This window comes from Eptatretus burgeri, chromosome 3, assembly GCF_056783735.1.
Source record: "Eptatretus burgeri isolate ZD-2024b chromosome 3, Ebu_testis_v1, whole genome shotgun sequence".
Taxonomy (NCBI): domain Eukaryota; kingdom Metazoa; phylum Chordata; class Myxini; order Myxiniformes; family Myxinidae; genus Eptatretus; species Eptatretus burgeri.
In genome coordinates, this window is record NC_140963.1 from 101508372 (window position 1) to 101521818 (window position 13447).

At 47.3% G+C, this 13447-nt stretch overlaps 2 protein-coding genes across 5 annotated transcripts in view; both read right to left on the reverse strand.

Annotated features, from left to right (window-relative positions):
- Positions 1 to 5912, reverse strand: part of ERICH2 (glutamate rich 2) — a 46476-nt gene extending 40564 nt beyond the window's left edge. For 3 of the 4 annotated variants that reach the window (XR_015056441.1, XR_015056442.1, XM_085874706.1), the window contains exon 1: positions 5757 to 5912. The gene's annotated coding sequence lies outside the window, so the exon portion shown is untranslated. The remainder of the gene's footprint in view (positions 1 to 5756) is intronic. The other variant, XM_085874707.1, reaches the window with a different exon arrangement.
- A 3691-nt stretch (positions 5913 to 9603) lies between these two features.
- On the reverse strand, positions 9604 to 11811 carry SP5 (Sp5 transcription factor). The gene is made up of 2 exons (XM_085874708.1): positions 11059 to 11811; positions 9604 to 10923 (listed from the first exon to the last, which is right to left on the reverse strand). Exons 1-2 carry the CDS (start codon positions 11104 to 11106, stop codon positions 9961 to 9963), a joined length of 1011 nt encoding a protein of 336 aa, XP_085730834.1. The 5' UTR covers positions 11107 to 11811; the 3' UTR covers positions 9604 to 9960.
- Between the last annotated feature and the right edge of the window lie 1636 nt (positions 11812 to 13447).

The following is a 13447-nucleotide window of genomic DNA, read 5'->3' on the forward strand; positions in this document are numbered from 1 at the left end:
TTAATTATCCGAACTCCCCTCCTCGAACCCCAGCAGTAAACTATCATATACTACCCCATACCCTTTGGTTAAATTTTGGGGTAGAACACTCTCCCCCCACCCTCCCCCCCATTAATTATCCGAACACCCCTCCTGGAACCCCAGAAATAAACTATCATGCACTACCCCATTCCGTTAGGTTAAATTTTGGGGTAAAACACTCTCCCCCCCCCATTAATTATCCGAACACCCCTCCTAGAACCCCAGAAATAAACTATAATTCACTAGCCCTACCATTATGTTAAATTTTGGGGTAAAACACCCTCCCCCCCCCACATTAATTATCCGAACTCCCCTCCTCGAATCCCAGCAGTAAACTATCATATACTACCCCATACTGTTAGGTTAAATTTTGAGGTAAAACACTCTCCCCCCCCATTAATTATCCGAACTCCCCTCCTCGAATCCTAGCAGTAAACTATCATATACTACCCCATACCGTTAGGTTAAATTTTGAGGTAAAACACTCTCCCCCCTCCCCCATTAATTATCCGAACAGCCCTCCTAGAACCCCAGCAGGAAACTATCATATACTACCCCTACACTGAGGTTAAATTTTGGGGTAAAACACTTCCCCCTACCCCCCCACATTAATTATCCGAACACCCCTCCGAGAACCCCAGCAATAAACTATCATCTACTACCCCTACCCTTACGGAAAATTTTGGGTAAAACACTCTCCCCCCCCCATTAATTATACGAACACCACTCCGAGAACCACAGAAATAAACTATCATATACTACCCCTACCGTTAAGTTAAATTTTGGGGTAAAACACCCCCCACCCCACATTAATTATCCGAAATCCCCTCCTCGAACCCCAGCAATAAACTATCATATACTACCCCATACCCTAAGGTTAAATTTTGGGGTAAAACACTCTCCCCCCAACCCCCCACCATTAATTATCCGAACAGCCCTCCTAGAACCCCAGCAGGAAACTATCATATACTACCCCCTATCCTAAGGTTAAATTTTGGGGTAAAACACTCTCCCCTCCCCCCCATTAATTATCCGAACACCCCTCCGAGAACCATAGCAATAAACTATCATATACTACCCCTACCCTTACGTTAAATTTTGGGGTAAAACACCCTCCCACCACATTAATTATCCGCACTCCTCCGAGAACCCCAGCAGTAAACTATCATATACTACCCCATACCGTTAGGTTAAATTTTGAGGTAAAACACTCTCCCCCCCCAATAATTATCCGAACACCCCTCTTAGAACTGCAGAAATAAACTATCATATACTACACCCTACCCTTAGGTTAAATTTTGGTGTAAAACACCCCCCCCTACCACATTAATTATCCGAACACCCGTCCTAGAACCCCAGCAGTAAACTATCAGATAATACCCCCTACCCTGAGGTTAAATTTTGGGTTAAAACACTCTCCCCCCCCACCATTAATTATCCGAACACCCCTCTGAGAACCCCAAAAATAAACTATCATATTCGACCCCCGACCCTTCGGTTAAATTTTGGGGTAAAACACTTCCCCCCTACCCCCCCCACATTAATTATCCGAACACCCCTCCGAGAACCCCAGCAATAAACTATCATCTACTACCCCTACCCTTACGGAAAATTTTGGGTAAAACACTCTCCCCCCCCCCCATTAATTATACGAACACCACTCCTAGAACCCCAGAAATAAACTATCATATACTACCCCTACCGTTATGTTAAATTTTGGGGTAAAACACCCCCCACCCCACATTAATTATCCGAAATCCCCTCCTCGAACCCCAGCAATAAACTATCATATACTACCCCATACCCTAAGGTTAAATTTTGGGGTAAAACACTCTCCCCCAACCCCCCATTAATTATCCGAACAGCCCTCCTAGAACCCCAGCAGGAAACTATCATATACTACCCCCTACCCTGAGGTTAAATTTTGGGGTAAAACACTCTCCCCCCCCCCCCTCCCCCATTAATTATCCGAACACCCCTCCCAGAACCCCAGCAGTAAACTATCATATACTACCCCCTATCCTAAGGTTAAATTTTGGGGTAAAACACTCTCCCCTCCCCCCCCATTAATTATCCGAACACCCCTCCGAGAACCATAGCAATAAACTATCATATACTACCCCTACCCTTACGTTAAATTTTGGGGTAAAACACCCTCCCACCACATTAATTATCCGCACTCCCCTCCGAGAACCCCAGCAGTAAACTATCATATACTACCCCATACCGTTAGGTTAAATTTTGAGGTAAAACACTCTCCCCCCCCCCATAATTATCCGAACACCCCTCTTAGAACTGCAGAAATAAACTATCATATACTACACCCTACCCTTAGGTTAAATTTTGGTGTAAAACACCCCCCCTACCACATTAATTATCCGAACACCCGTCCTAGAACCCCAGCAGTAAACTATCAGATAATACCCCCTACCCTGAGGTTAAATTTTGGGTTAAAACACTCTCCCCCCCCACCATTAATTATCCGAACACCCCTCTGAGAACCCCAAAAATAAACTATCATATTCGACCCCCGACCCTTCGGTTAAATTTTGGGGTAAAACACTTCCCCCCCCCCCCCCACATTAATTATCCGAACACCCCTCCGAGAACCCCAGCAATAAACTATCATCTACTACCCCTACCCTTACGGAAAATTTTGGATAAAAACACTCTCCCCCCCCATTAATTATACGAACACCACTCCTAGAACCCCAGAAATAAACTATCATATACTACCCCTACCGTTATGTTAAATTTTGGGGTAAAACACCCCCACCCCACATTAATTATCCGAAATCCCCTCCTCGAACCCCAGCAATAAACTATCATATACTACCCCATACCCTAAGGTTAAATTTTGGGGTAAAACACTCTCCCCCCCCATTAATTATCCGAACACCCCTCCTAGAACCCCAGAAATAAACTATCATATACTACCCCCTACCCTTAGGTTAAATTTTGGGGTAAAACACCCCCCCCACATTAATTATCCAAATACCCATCCGAGAACCCCAGCAGTAAACTATCATATACTACTCCCGACCTTGAGGTTAAATTTTGGGGTAAAACACTCTACCCCCCCCAATTAATTATCTGAACACCCCTCCGAGAACCCCAAAAATAAACTATCATATACTACCCCCTACCCTGAGGTTAAATTTTGGGGTAAAACACTCCCCCCCCCCAATTAATTATCCGAACACCCCCCCGAGAACTCCAGCAGTAAACTTTCATATACTACCCCATACCGTTTGGTTAAATTTTGGGGTAAAACACTCTCCCCCCCCACCCATTAATTATCCAAACACCCCTCCTCGAACCCCAGAAATAAATTATCATATACTACCCCTACCCTAACGTTAAATTTTGGGGTAAATCACCCCCCCCCACATTAATTATCCGAACTCCCCTCCTCGAACCCCAGCAGTGAACTATCATATACTACCCCATACCGTTAGGTTAAATTTTGAGGTAAAACACTCTCCCCCCCCCCATTAATTATCCGAACACCCCTCCGAGAACTCCCAGCAATAAACTATCGTATACTTGCAGTACCGTTACGTTAAATTTTGGGGTAAAACACCCCCCCCCCCCCCCACATTCATTATCCGAACACACCTCCTAGAACCCGAGAAATAAACTATCATATACTACCCCCTACCCTAAGGTTAAATTTGGGGGTAAAACACTCTCCCCACCCCCCCTACCCCATTAATTATCCGAACACCCCTCCTAGAACCCCAGCAGTAAACTATCATGAACTACCCCCTGCCCTTCGGTTAAATTTTGGGGTAAAACACCCTCCCCCACATTAATTATCTGAACACCCATCCTAGAACCCCAGCAGTAAACTATCATATACTACCCCCTACCCTTAGGTTAAATTTTGGGGTAAAACACTCTTCCCCCCCCATTAATTATCCGAACACCCCTCCAAGAACCCCAGCAATAAAATATCATATACTACCCCTACCCTTACGTTAAATTTTCGGGTAAAACACAACCCCCCCCCCACATTAATTATCCAAACTCCCCTCCTAGAACCCCAGCAGTAAACTATCACATACTACCCCCTACGCTTAGGTTAAATTTTGGGGTAAAACACCCCCCCCACATTAATTATCCGAATACCCATCCTAGAACCCCAGCAGTAAACAATCATACATTACCCCCTACCCTTAGGTTAAATTTTGGGGTAAAACATTCTCCCCCCCCCCAATTAATACTCCGAACATCCCTCCGAGAACCCCAAAAATAAACTATCATGTACTACCCCCTATCCTTCGGTTAAATTTTGGGGTAAAACACTTCCCCCCCCCCACCCACCCCCATTAATTATCTGAACACCCCTCTGAGAAACCCCGCAATAAACTATCATATACTACCCCTACCCTTACGTTAAATTTTGGGGTAAAACCGTCTCCCCCCGCCCCCATTAATTATCCGAACTCCCCTCCGAGAACCCCAGCTGTAAACTATCATATACTACCCCATAACGTTAGGTTAAATTTTGGGGTAAAACACTCTCCCCCCCCCCCCATTAACTATCCGAACTCCCCTCCTCGAACCCCAGAAACAAACTATCATATACTACCCCTACCCTTCGGTTAAATTTGGGGTAAAACACTCTCCCCCCCCAATTAATTATCCGAACACCCATCCTAGAACCCCAGCAATAAACTATCATTAACTACCCCATGCCCTTCGGTTAAATTTTGGGGTAAAACACTTCCCCCCCACCCACCCCCATTAATTATCTGAACACCCCTCTGAGAAACCCCGCAATAAACTATCATATACTACCCCTACCCTTACGTTAAATTTTGGGGTAAAACAACCCTCCCACATTAATTATCCGAACTCCCCTCCGAGAACCCCAGCTGTAAACTATCATATACTACCCCCTACCCTTAGGTTAAGTTTTGGGGTAAAACACTCTTCCCCCCCCCATTAATTATCCGAACACCCCTCCGAGAACCCCAGCAATAAAATATCATATACTACCCCTGCCCTTACGTTAAATTTTGGGGTAAAACACAACCCCCCCCCCACATTAATTATCCGAACTCCCCTCCTCGAACCCCAGCAGTGAACTATCATATACTACCCCATACCGTTAGGTTAAATTTTGAGGTAAAACACTCTCCCCCCCCCCCCAATTAATTATCCAACAACCCATCCTACAACCCCACCAATAAACTATCATTAACTACCCCATGCCCTTCGGTTAAATTTTGGGGTAAAACACCCTCCCCCACATTAATTATCCGAACACCCGTCCTAGAACCCCAGCAATAAACTATCATATACTACCCCCTACCCTTAGGTTAAATTTTGGGGTACCCACCCCCACCCCCACCCAATTTAAATTTCGGAGTAAACCACTGATCACAGCCAAACTTTGATGTTCCCCCACACCAACACCCCAAGCCTCCCACAACCCCCACCAATTTCAATGCTCACCCCCAAACTCAAGTTCACCTGGACAACCAGGTATCTCCCCACTCCACTTTCTCCCCCCATGTCCCTCCCCCTCTCCTCACCAACTCCTCCTCAATCCCTCCGATCCCACATGCACTCACATTTCCTCGGGCAGACAACGGATATTCCAGTGAGTATAAAATATGTATCCAGTAAAACATTACTCGACTTTCTCATATATATTCCGGGTTTTTGAAACGTTCACTCGTCTTGTTCACCATTTCATGACCCTCAGTAATAACTCATTCACTCACGATTTCGAAATATCTCCTCCACTGGATCTTCAGCACAACAACAAATTCACAACGTCCTTCGTATCGCTCTTCGTCACGACATGGAACTGAAAGCGCGGGCCACAGAACGGTTCAACGTTACCATGGAAACGACGAAACGCGGAAGTGACGTCGGAGGAAATTTAATCACGCGCCCTTATCACGGTGTAAAATTCCGAGCGAGCCTTCCAATCCAGCAAAACATACGAATACATTTTTATTTTTCTTACTTGCTTCAAAAAGCCCGACAGTATTATAATGTCGTCGGTACGTAATCACCGTACCAGAGATCCGATTGAGAGCCCAGTGCAGACGTGCTTTCATCAAGATGGTGAAACCCGTGCGTTAAATATTCTGCCCTCAGGGCGGCTCACAAACATGCTGCCTTCAGGGCGGCTCATAAACATGCTGCCCTCAGGGCGGCTCACAAACATGCTGCCTTCAGGGCGGCTCACAAACATGCTGCCCCAGGGCGGCTCACAAGCATGCTGCCCTCAGGGCTGCTCACAAACATGCTGCCTTCAGGGCGGCTCACAAGCATGCTGCCCTCAGGGCGGCTCACAAACATGCTACCCTCAGGGCGGCTCACAAACACGCTGCCCTCAGGGCGGCTCACAAACACGCTGCCCTCAGGGCGGCTCACAAACATGCTGCCCTCAGGGCGGCTCAAAAACATGCTGCCTTCAGGGCGGCTCACAAACATGCTGCCTTCAGGGCGGCTCACAAACATGCTACCACCAGGGCTGCTCACAAACATGCTGCCCTCAGGGCGGCTCACAAACATGCTGCCCTCAAGGCGGCTCACAAACATGCTGCCCTCAAGGCGGCTCACAAACATGCTGCCCTCAGGGCTCACAAACATGCTGCCCTCAGGGTTTGCTCACAAACATGCTGCCTTCAGGGTTTGCTCACAAACATTCTGCCCTCAGGGCAGCTCACAAACATGCTGCCCTCAAGGCGGCTCACAAACATTCTGCCCTCAGGGCGGCTCAGAAACATGCTGCCCTCAGGGTTTGCTCACAAACATTCTGTCCTCAGGGCGGCTCACAAACATGCTGCTCTCAGGGCAGCTCACAAATATGCTGCCCTCAGGGCGGCTCACAAACATTCTGCCCTCAGGGCGGCTCACAAACATGCTGCCCTCAAGGCGGCTAACAGACATTCTTCCCTCAGGGCGGCTCACAAACATTCTGCCCTCAGGGCGGCGACATATCATGGGAACTTGGAAAAAACAAAGAAATGTTAAACTCAGTCCACCTTCAACAGAATGGAAAGGGGAAAACACCAACAGCAGAGTAGAAGTGTGAGTGTGAGTGTGAGTGTGAGTGTGAGTGTGAGTGTGAGTGTGAGTGTGAGTGAGAGTGAGAGTGAGAGTGTGAGTGAGAGTGTGAGTGAGAGTGAGAGTGAGAGAGAGTGAGTGAGAGAGAGTGAGTGTGAGTGTGAGTGTGAGAAGAAGAGTGAGTGAGAGTGAGTGAGAGTGAGAGTGAGAGTGAGAGTGAGAGTGAGAGTGAGTGAGTGAGAGTGAGAGCAAGAGTGAGAGTGAGAGCGAGAGTGAGAGCGAGAGCGAGAGTGACAATGAGAGTGAGTGAGAGTGAGAGTGAGTGTGAGAATTAGAGTGAGTGAGAGTGAGAGCAAGAGTGAGAGTGAGAGCGAGAGTGAGAGCGAGAGCGAGAGTGACAATGAGAGTGAGTGAGAGTGAGAGTGAGTGTGAGAATTAGAGTGAGTGAGAGTGAGTGAGAGAGTGAGAGAGTGAGAGAGTGAGAGAGTGAGAGAGTGAGAGAGTGAGAGAGTGAGAGAGTGAGAGTGTGAGAGTGAGAGAGTGAGAGTGAGTGTGAGTGTGAGTGTGAGAGTGAGTGTGAGTGTGAGTGTGAGTGAGAGAGTGTGAGTGAGAGAGAGAGAGAGTGAGAGTGAGAGTGAGAGTGAGAGTGAGTGTGAGTGTGAGGGTGAGTGAGAGAGTGAGTGTGAGAATGAGAGTGAGTGTGAGAATGAGAATGAGAGTGAGAGTGAGAGTGAGAGTGAGAGTGAGAGTGAATGAGAGTGAGAGTGAGAATGAGAATGAGTGAGAGAGTGAGAGTGAGAGTGAGTGTGAGTGTGATTGTGAGTGTGAGAGTGAGAGTGAGTGTGAGTGTGAGAATGAGAGTGAGTGTGAGAGTGAGAGTGAGTGAGAGAGTGAGAGTGAGATCAAGGGGAGGGGAAGACCTACACATGGGGGTTAACAAGCTTCACGTGAACTGAATGAATCACAGCAAGAAGAGGAAGGGGAAAGTGGGGATGAAATATAAAAGGAACAAACCAACTGACAACGCACAAAGGAAAAGTGGCGAGGGGGGTTGTGGAGGAATCACAATAACATGGAAAAAGAGAGTGTTTGGGAATGGGGTCACTTGGGGTAGAATAGATCATGAGTATGGATGGGGGGATGACTTAAGGTTGTGGTGAACAGTTGTCCTGAATCCCTGGAGGGGGAAATGGAACTGAACAGACTCGGGAAGGTTGGTTCGAAAGGCGAAAGAAAAACAAGGAACAAGTGAGTGGCGGTTTGTGGTGAGCCTGGATTTTGGGAGTTTAACAATAAGAGGGTTACTGGTAGACCGTGTGAACCCTGCAGACACCTGGGAGGGACAGAGCCAAGAGAGGGCAGAGGGTGCAAGAGCAAAAATGAGATGGTACAATACAGAGAGGCCACCAACCTGACTGGGATGTGAGGATAACAGGCCGAGACACGCACTTCGCTCCGTCGTAGTCGATCCCAATGATTTTGAGGACCTTCCTTTCCACTGCATCAAGAAGGCAAAGTGTGAGGCAGGGGCGCCAGCCCAAAGGCGCCAGCTCCATCAAGCTGTGTTAAAGATCCCCACGGTGTCTTTCGTGAAGAGTAGGTGAGTTATGAACAACACTGAATTTTCTTTTCACAAATTCCTGCCCAAATCACCTTTGGGAGAACACCAGGTCTTGCCACCTGATTTGTAAAAGACTTGAGCCAATATCTTCTCCAACTCACCAAAAACCAGGTGGGAATAATTGGTGCCACGACATAACTAATAGTTGTCTCTTCCTTGATTGAAAAACACATTTACTTTGAAAATTCACTTTCTTTTTTTAACATCATTGCCCCCTTGTTATGCCCTTCTGAGTTGACCGAATGAAGGAGTGAAATGCAATACATTCCTTCATAGGTGTGCGAGTGGTTGTGAGTAGGTGTTTCCGAAACAGTCTTGACCCTGGCTGGCAAGTACGGAATAATTAACACCTTTAATTGTCCACCCTCGGGTTGGCAGGGTAGTATAGGCCCTGGAGGTGCGCACACTCGCCTCCAAGATGTCAAGCCCGGGTTTGAATCCTGACCCAGCTATAAACTGCCATCCTGGTTATTCACAGATAGGGTGATTCATCAATGTGTGTGCCGTCCCTTGGATGGACATTAAACTGGCGTACCGTCTTCCCAACAATAACTTGGGAATAATTAGTGCCCACTCTCGCCTCCACCACCAACGGACGATGCACATTCTACCGAGGGTCGAACGGTGAAGGTCCAGCCTTCCTGTGCATTGAGAAAAGAGCAGGCCATGGTGGTGCCAACAATTCATCAACGTACCACGACCAATCTACTGATTACTTCCCTGGGAAGGAAATGGTAACATCGGAATCACAATCCACAATAAGGAGTGGATTTCAGTGCGATTGTATATTTAATGTTTCGCACAATTGGCACGCATGAGAAGGAAAGAGTAAACTTTTGCTCCTGCACTTTATCCACAAAATATTAACCCTTTAAATGACACCAGTACGTGAAATTTTACAAGACGACATTGCCAGTGACAAACACCGGTTAAATGTATCAAAAGGAAGAACTTTATTTGTATAAAAGAAGTTTGAGTGAGTTTTTAAAGCAGTGTTAAAAGTTGAATTTTTCTGTAAAAGTTGACTCCAAAGTTTTCACGAAGTTGTTAAAACAGCGATTAAAATGAGTACACACAGCTTTTCCAAGTCAAAACATACCCTGAAGTTGCATCTCAGGGGAAAAAAATATTTATGATACAAATTAAAGTTTGTCTAAAGCTCCGCACGCGTGGAACTCGGACCTCGAAGGTCAGAGGCACTTGGCTCTTGTTAAAATGGCCCAGTGGCTCATATAATGTGTACGCCGCAGGATTACACGAGTGCGGTATCATCACTTTACATTCGTTTACTTTTTAGCTCCCTCGACCTTGAAACTGCGTTTTTGGTGTGTCTTGGAGTGCTTGGCAAGGTGGTCACTGCGCATGAAGCGCTTGTCGCACTCGGGGCACGCGAAGCGCTTTTCGCCCGTGTGAGTGCGCACGTGCCTTTGAAGCTCATCCGAGCGCGTGAAACTCTTCCCGCAGAAGAGCCAGCCACACACGAAGGGCCGCTCACCATTGTGCCAGCGAAGGTGCGCCTTCAGGTGCGACGTCTTGCCGTAGACCTTGGCGCAGCCGGGTACGTGGCAAACATGTAGGCGTTTTTTCGACCCAGGGTCATCGCCACTGCAGGGACTTTGGCAATTAGGACAGCGGCAGCGCCTGCAACGGCGGGTACCCGCGGGTACCGCGGTCTTGGCACCGAGCAACGCAGCGAGCTGGGAGTGGTACTGCACGAGGGGGAGCTCCGACTGCTTGAGAGTTATCGGTGCTTGCAGCGGGAAGTGGTGCGGCACCTCGGCACGGGGGGTTGGCGACTGCATGCTTGGCCCTCCCCACCAGGAAGACATCTCCTCCGTCGTGCAGGCAGATTGCTGCGTTGGGAACATCGTAGACCCCCCGCGATGGTGCGACACAAAGTGGGGCATCGCAGAAGCGCTCGGTGAGGACACCTGGTAGCCCTGCATGGAGGGTGTATAATGCGAGTTTCCAGGGCACGTGGAGGAAGCCAGGTGTGGCGCGTTCACCATCGTTACCATCGAGGCTTCTCGAGAAACCGGTGACTCAGCCGGTGGGGTCAGGGGCATTTCCCGAGTTGAACAGCTAAGGGGTACACACAGCTGCGTCTTCAGAGACCTTTGCTGGTGGGTCTGTCCCGGGGAAGAAAAATAGTTTCCGTTCCAGAAGTATCCTCGAGACGAGGACAGCACCCCTGGCCTCAGATCATAGTGTTGCACGCAGGATTCTGGCGAGGTGCTCGGCGTACGGTCCTACAAACATTGGGGGGTGAGCGGGATAAAGGCAACTGAGAACTTCATTCACTCATACATTTAAAGGGAGAAAAAAACTTTCAAAAAGAAAAACTTTCAAACCAAGTTGCTAAGTTGTAACGTAACAACCCTGACCTGCAGAAAAGCAGACACGTCGCTCCTGATGATGGCCAGTGCCGCCATAGTGTCTTCACTCCGTAAGCACCGTGGCCTGCTATAGGCCACCAACTCTCCCTCTCGTCGCGACCTCTTCACCGGGTGCTCTCCCTCCCATCTCCAGAGGAGCTCTGCTGTGTCCGTCGGAATCGCTCCTTGGAACTCGATAGTCCTTTGGTCCACCGCCAGCCAGTGAGCGTCCGGTGGGGAGTCCTTTGAACTCTATCTTCAGCCAATCATCAAAGTGCGGCGGGCATTTCAGAAAGGCAATCCAATCCGCTGGGAACGCGGCTCTCCCGCGGTGTGTTTGTTGACGGGCATTAAAGGAAAGGCTCCGTCACGGAAGGAGATAAAGAAAAGACAATTAATGAAGCAATCATCGTGTGGGGAATGCTTATAAACAATGAATTGGATTTATTTTGACATTAAAGTTCCGCAGCCGTTCATTCCCGCGATAAGGCGCTTGTTGATAAGATGGGTCACTGGAACGACTTGGTTTGTTCTTTTCACTAAACGACCGCGAGTGACAATGGAAGCAGCTTCCTCTTGTAGACCTCCCATCACCGGTGATGTGCACCCAACTGGACCGCTGGGCGAGCGGTTTCAAGACAATTGCAATGGAAGTTTGGAATGAAACTCACATTTTGATGAAAGCTGCTCTGCACGCATCTCTTTCAGCATTATACTCTTGGGTTGGAGCATCGTAGTAATGGCATTTTAACCTTGATCTGAAGTCATCGTTGTTTGTTTTTTGTTTTTATTATTTAGTGAATATGTATGTATACATATATATTATACATTTAAAATGTTTGTCGTTTGGTGTCATACTCTTCTTCTGGGTGAATGTTGAGCTTTGCTTGTGTACGCAGATTTTCAAACACAGCAAGGGAAGCGGCCGCCAGAAACGAGAGACAGAGGAACGTACGAATGATGCACAAATGCATCTTTTTTCTTGGTCAAAATAATACTTTTGGGATTTCATCCTGAATTCAGTCTTCTGGTTGCATCATTATTTAAGTGCGGCTCTAAGTTGTTATGGGTGTAATTTGTAATTTGTTCCGGGTGCCGGTGATAAGTCGCAGCTTGCCTCCTCTTTTCAAAAGACACCGTAGGATCTTTAAGTTCCTCCAACTAATGATGGTAGATGGGGCACCCAGCTTTGTGCCACATCCACCATCATCGCACAGTGATGCAAACAATGCCCTGCCTGTGAAGCACCAGGGTGACAGTTTATAGCTCGGTCGATATTCGAATACAGGCTCGACATGTCATAGGCAAATGCTCAAATTCTGTTCCATAGCATTATTGTACAAATTATAATTCATCCTTATGATCTGATCTGATCCGCTGGAAACTCTTGCGGCCGTCGCTGCAGTTTTACACTGTGGGATGTTCATGAGGTCCCATCTAGAGCATTGGGTGCAATTTTGGTCACATCTGAGGAAGGACATAGCTGGAGAGAGAGAATGAGAGAGAATGAGAGAGAATGAGAGAGAATGAGAGAGAATGAGAGAGAATGAGAGAGAATGAGAGAGAATGAGAGAGAATGAGAGAGAATGAGAGAGAGAGAGAGAGAGAGAGAGAGAGAGAGAGAGAGAGAGAGAGAGAGAGAGAGAGAGAGAGAGAGAGAGAGAGAGAGAGAGAGAGAGAGAGAGAGAGAGAGAGAGAGAGAGAGAGAGAGAGAGGAGCATAGAGATACAAATTGATTCCAGGGCTAGCTAGACTAAGCTTCAAGGAATGGTTGAAGGAGACAGGACTTTATATATCAGAAACGAAGAGATTACAAGGGGATCTGCTGGAGATGTTTTAGATAATGAAGAGTGTGGACAACATAGGTGAAGTGGAGTTTTTCAGCAGCACATACTGTGATAGGACCAGAGACCATACACAGCCGAAAAGTAAAGAAGAGGAGAGTGAGGGTAGTAATAAGGCAGGGGTCTTTTACTCAGAGTCGTTGATGCATGGAATGGTCTCCTTTGAAAGGTTGTGGCAGCAGAAACAGTCGATGGATTTATATTGGAATTAGAAAGGTAACTAGAACCATTGGAGATAGAGGAGTACAGGGGCATTGGCAGGACTTGTAGGTAGTTTGTGTGTGGATGGGTGATGGTTTCTGTTGTTGTTGTTGTTGTTGTTGTTGTTGTTGTAGTGCCAGCATGATGAACCGAATGTCATCCTCCTGTGCCAAACTTGCTTGTCTAAATCCTTGTATTTATATCCTTGAAAGGCAAGCTGGTATCCCTCCACTATAAACGGCAAGATACCTTGAAATACATTTGCACAAAATATTGTTTTGGTGTGAAGATGAGATTTCTCAATTACAACTCGTCGCTCGATCGATATTTGCTTCACAAGTTTGCAACTGGCA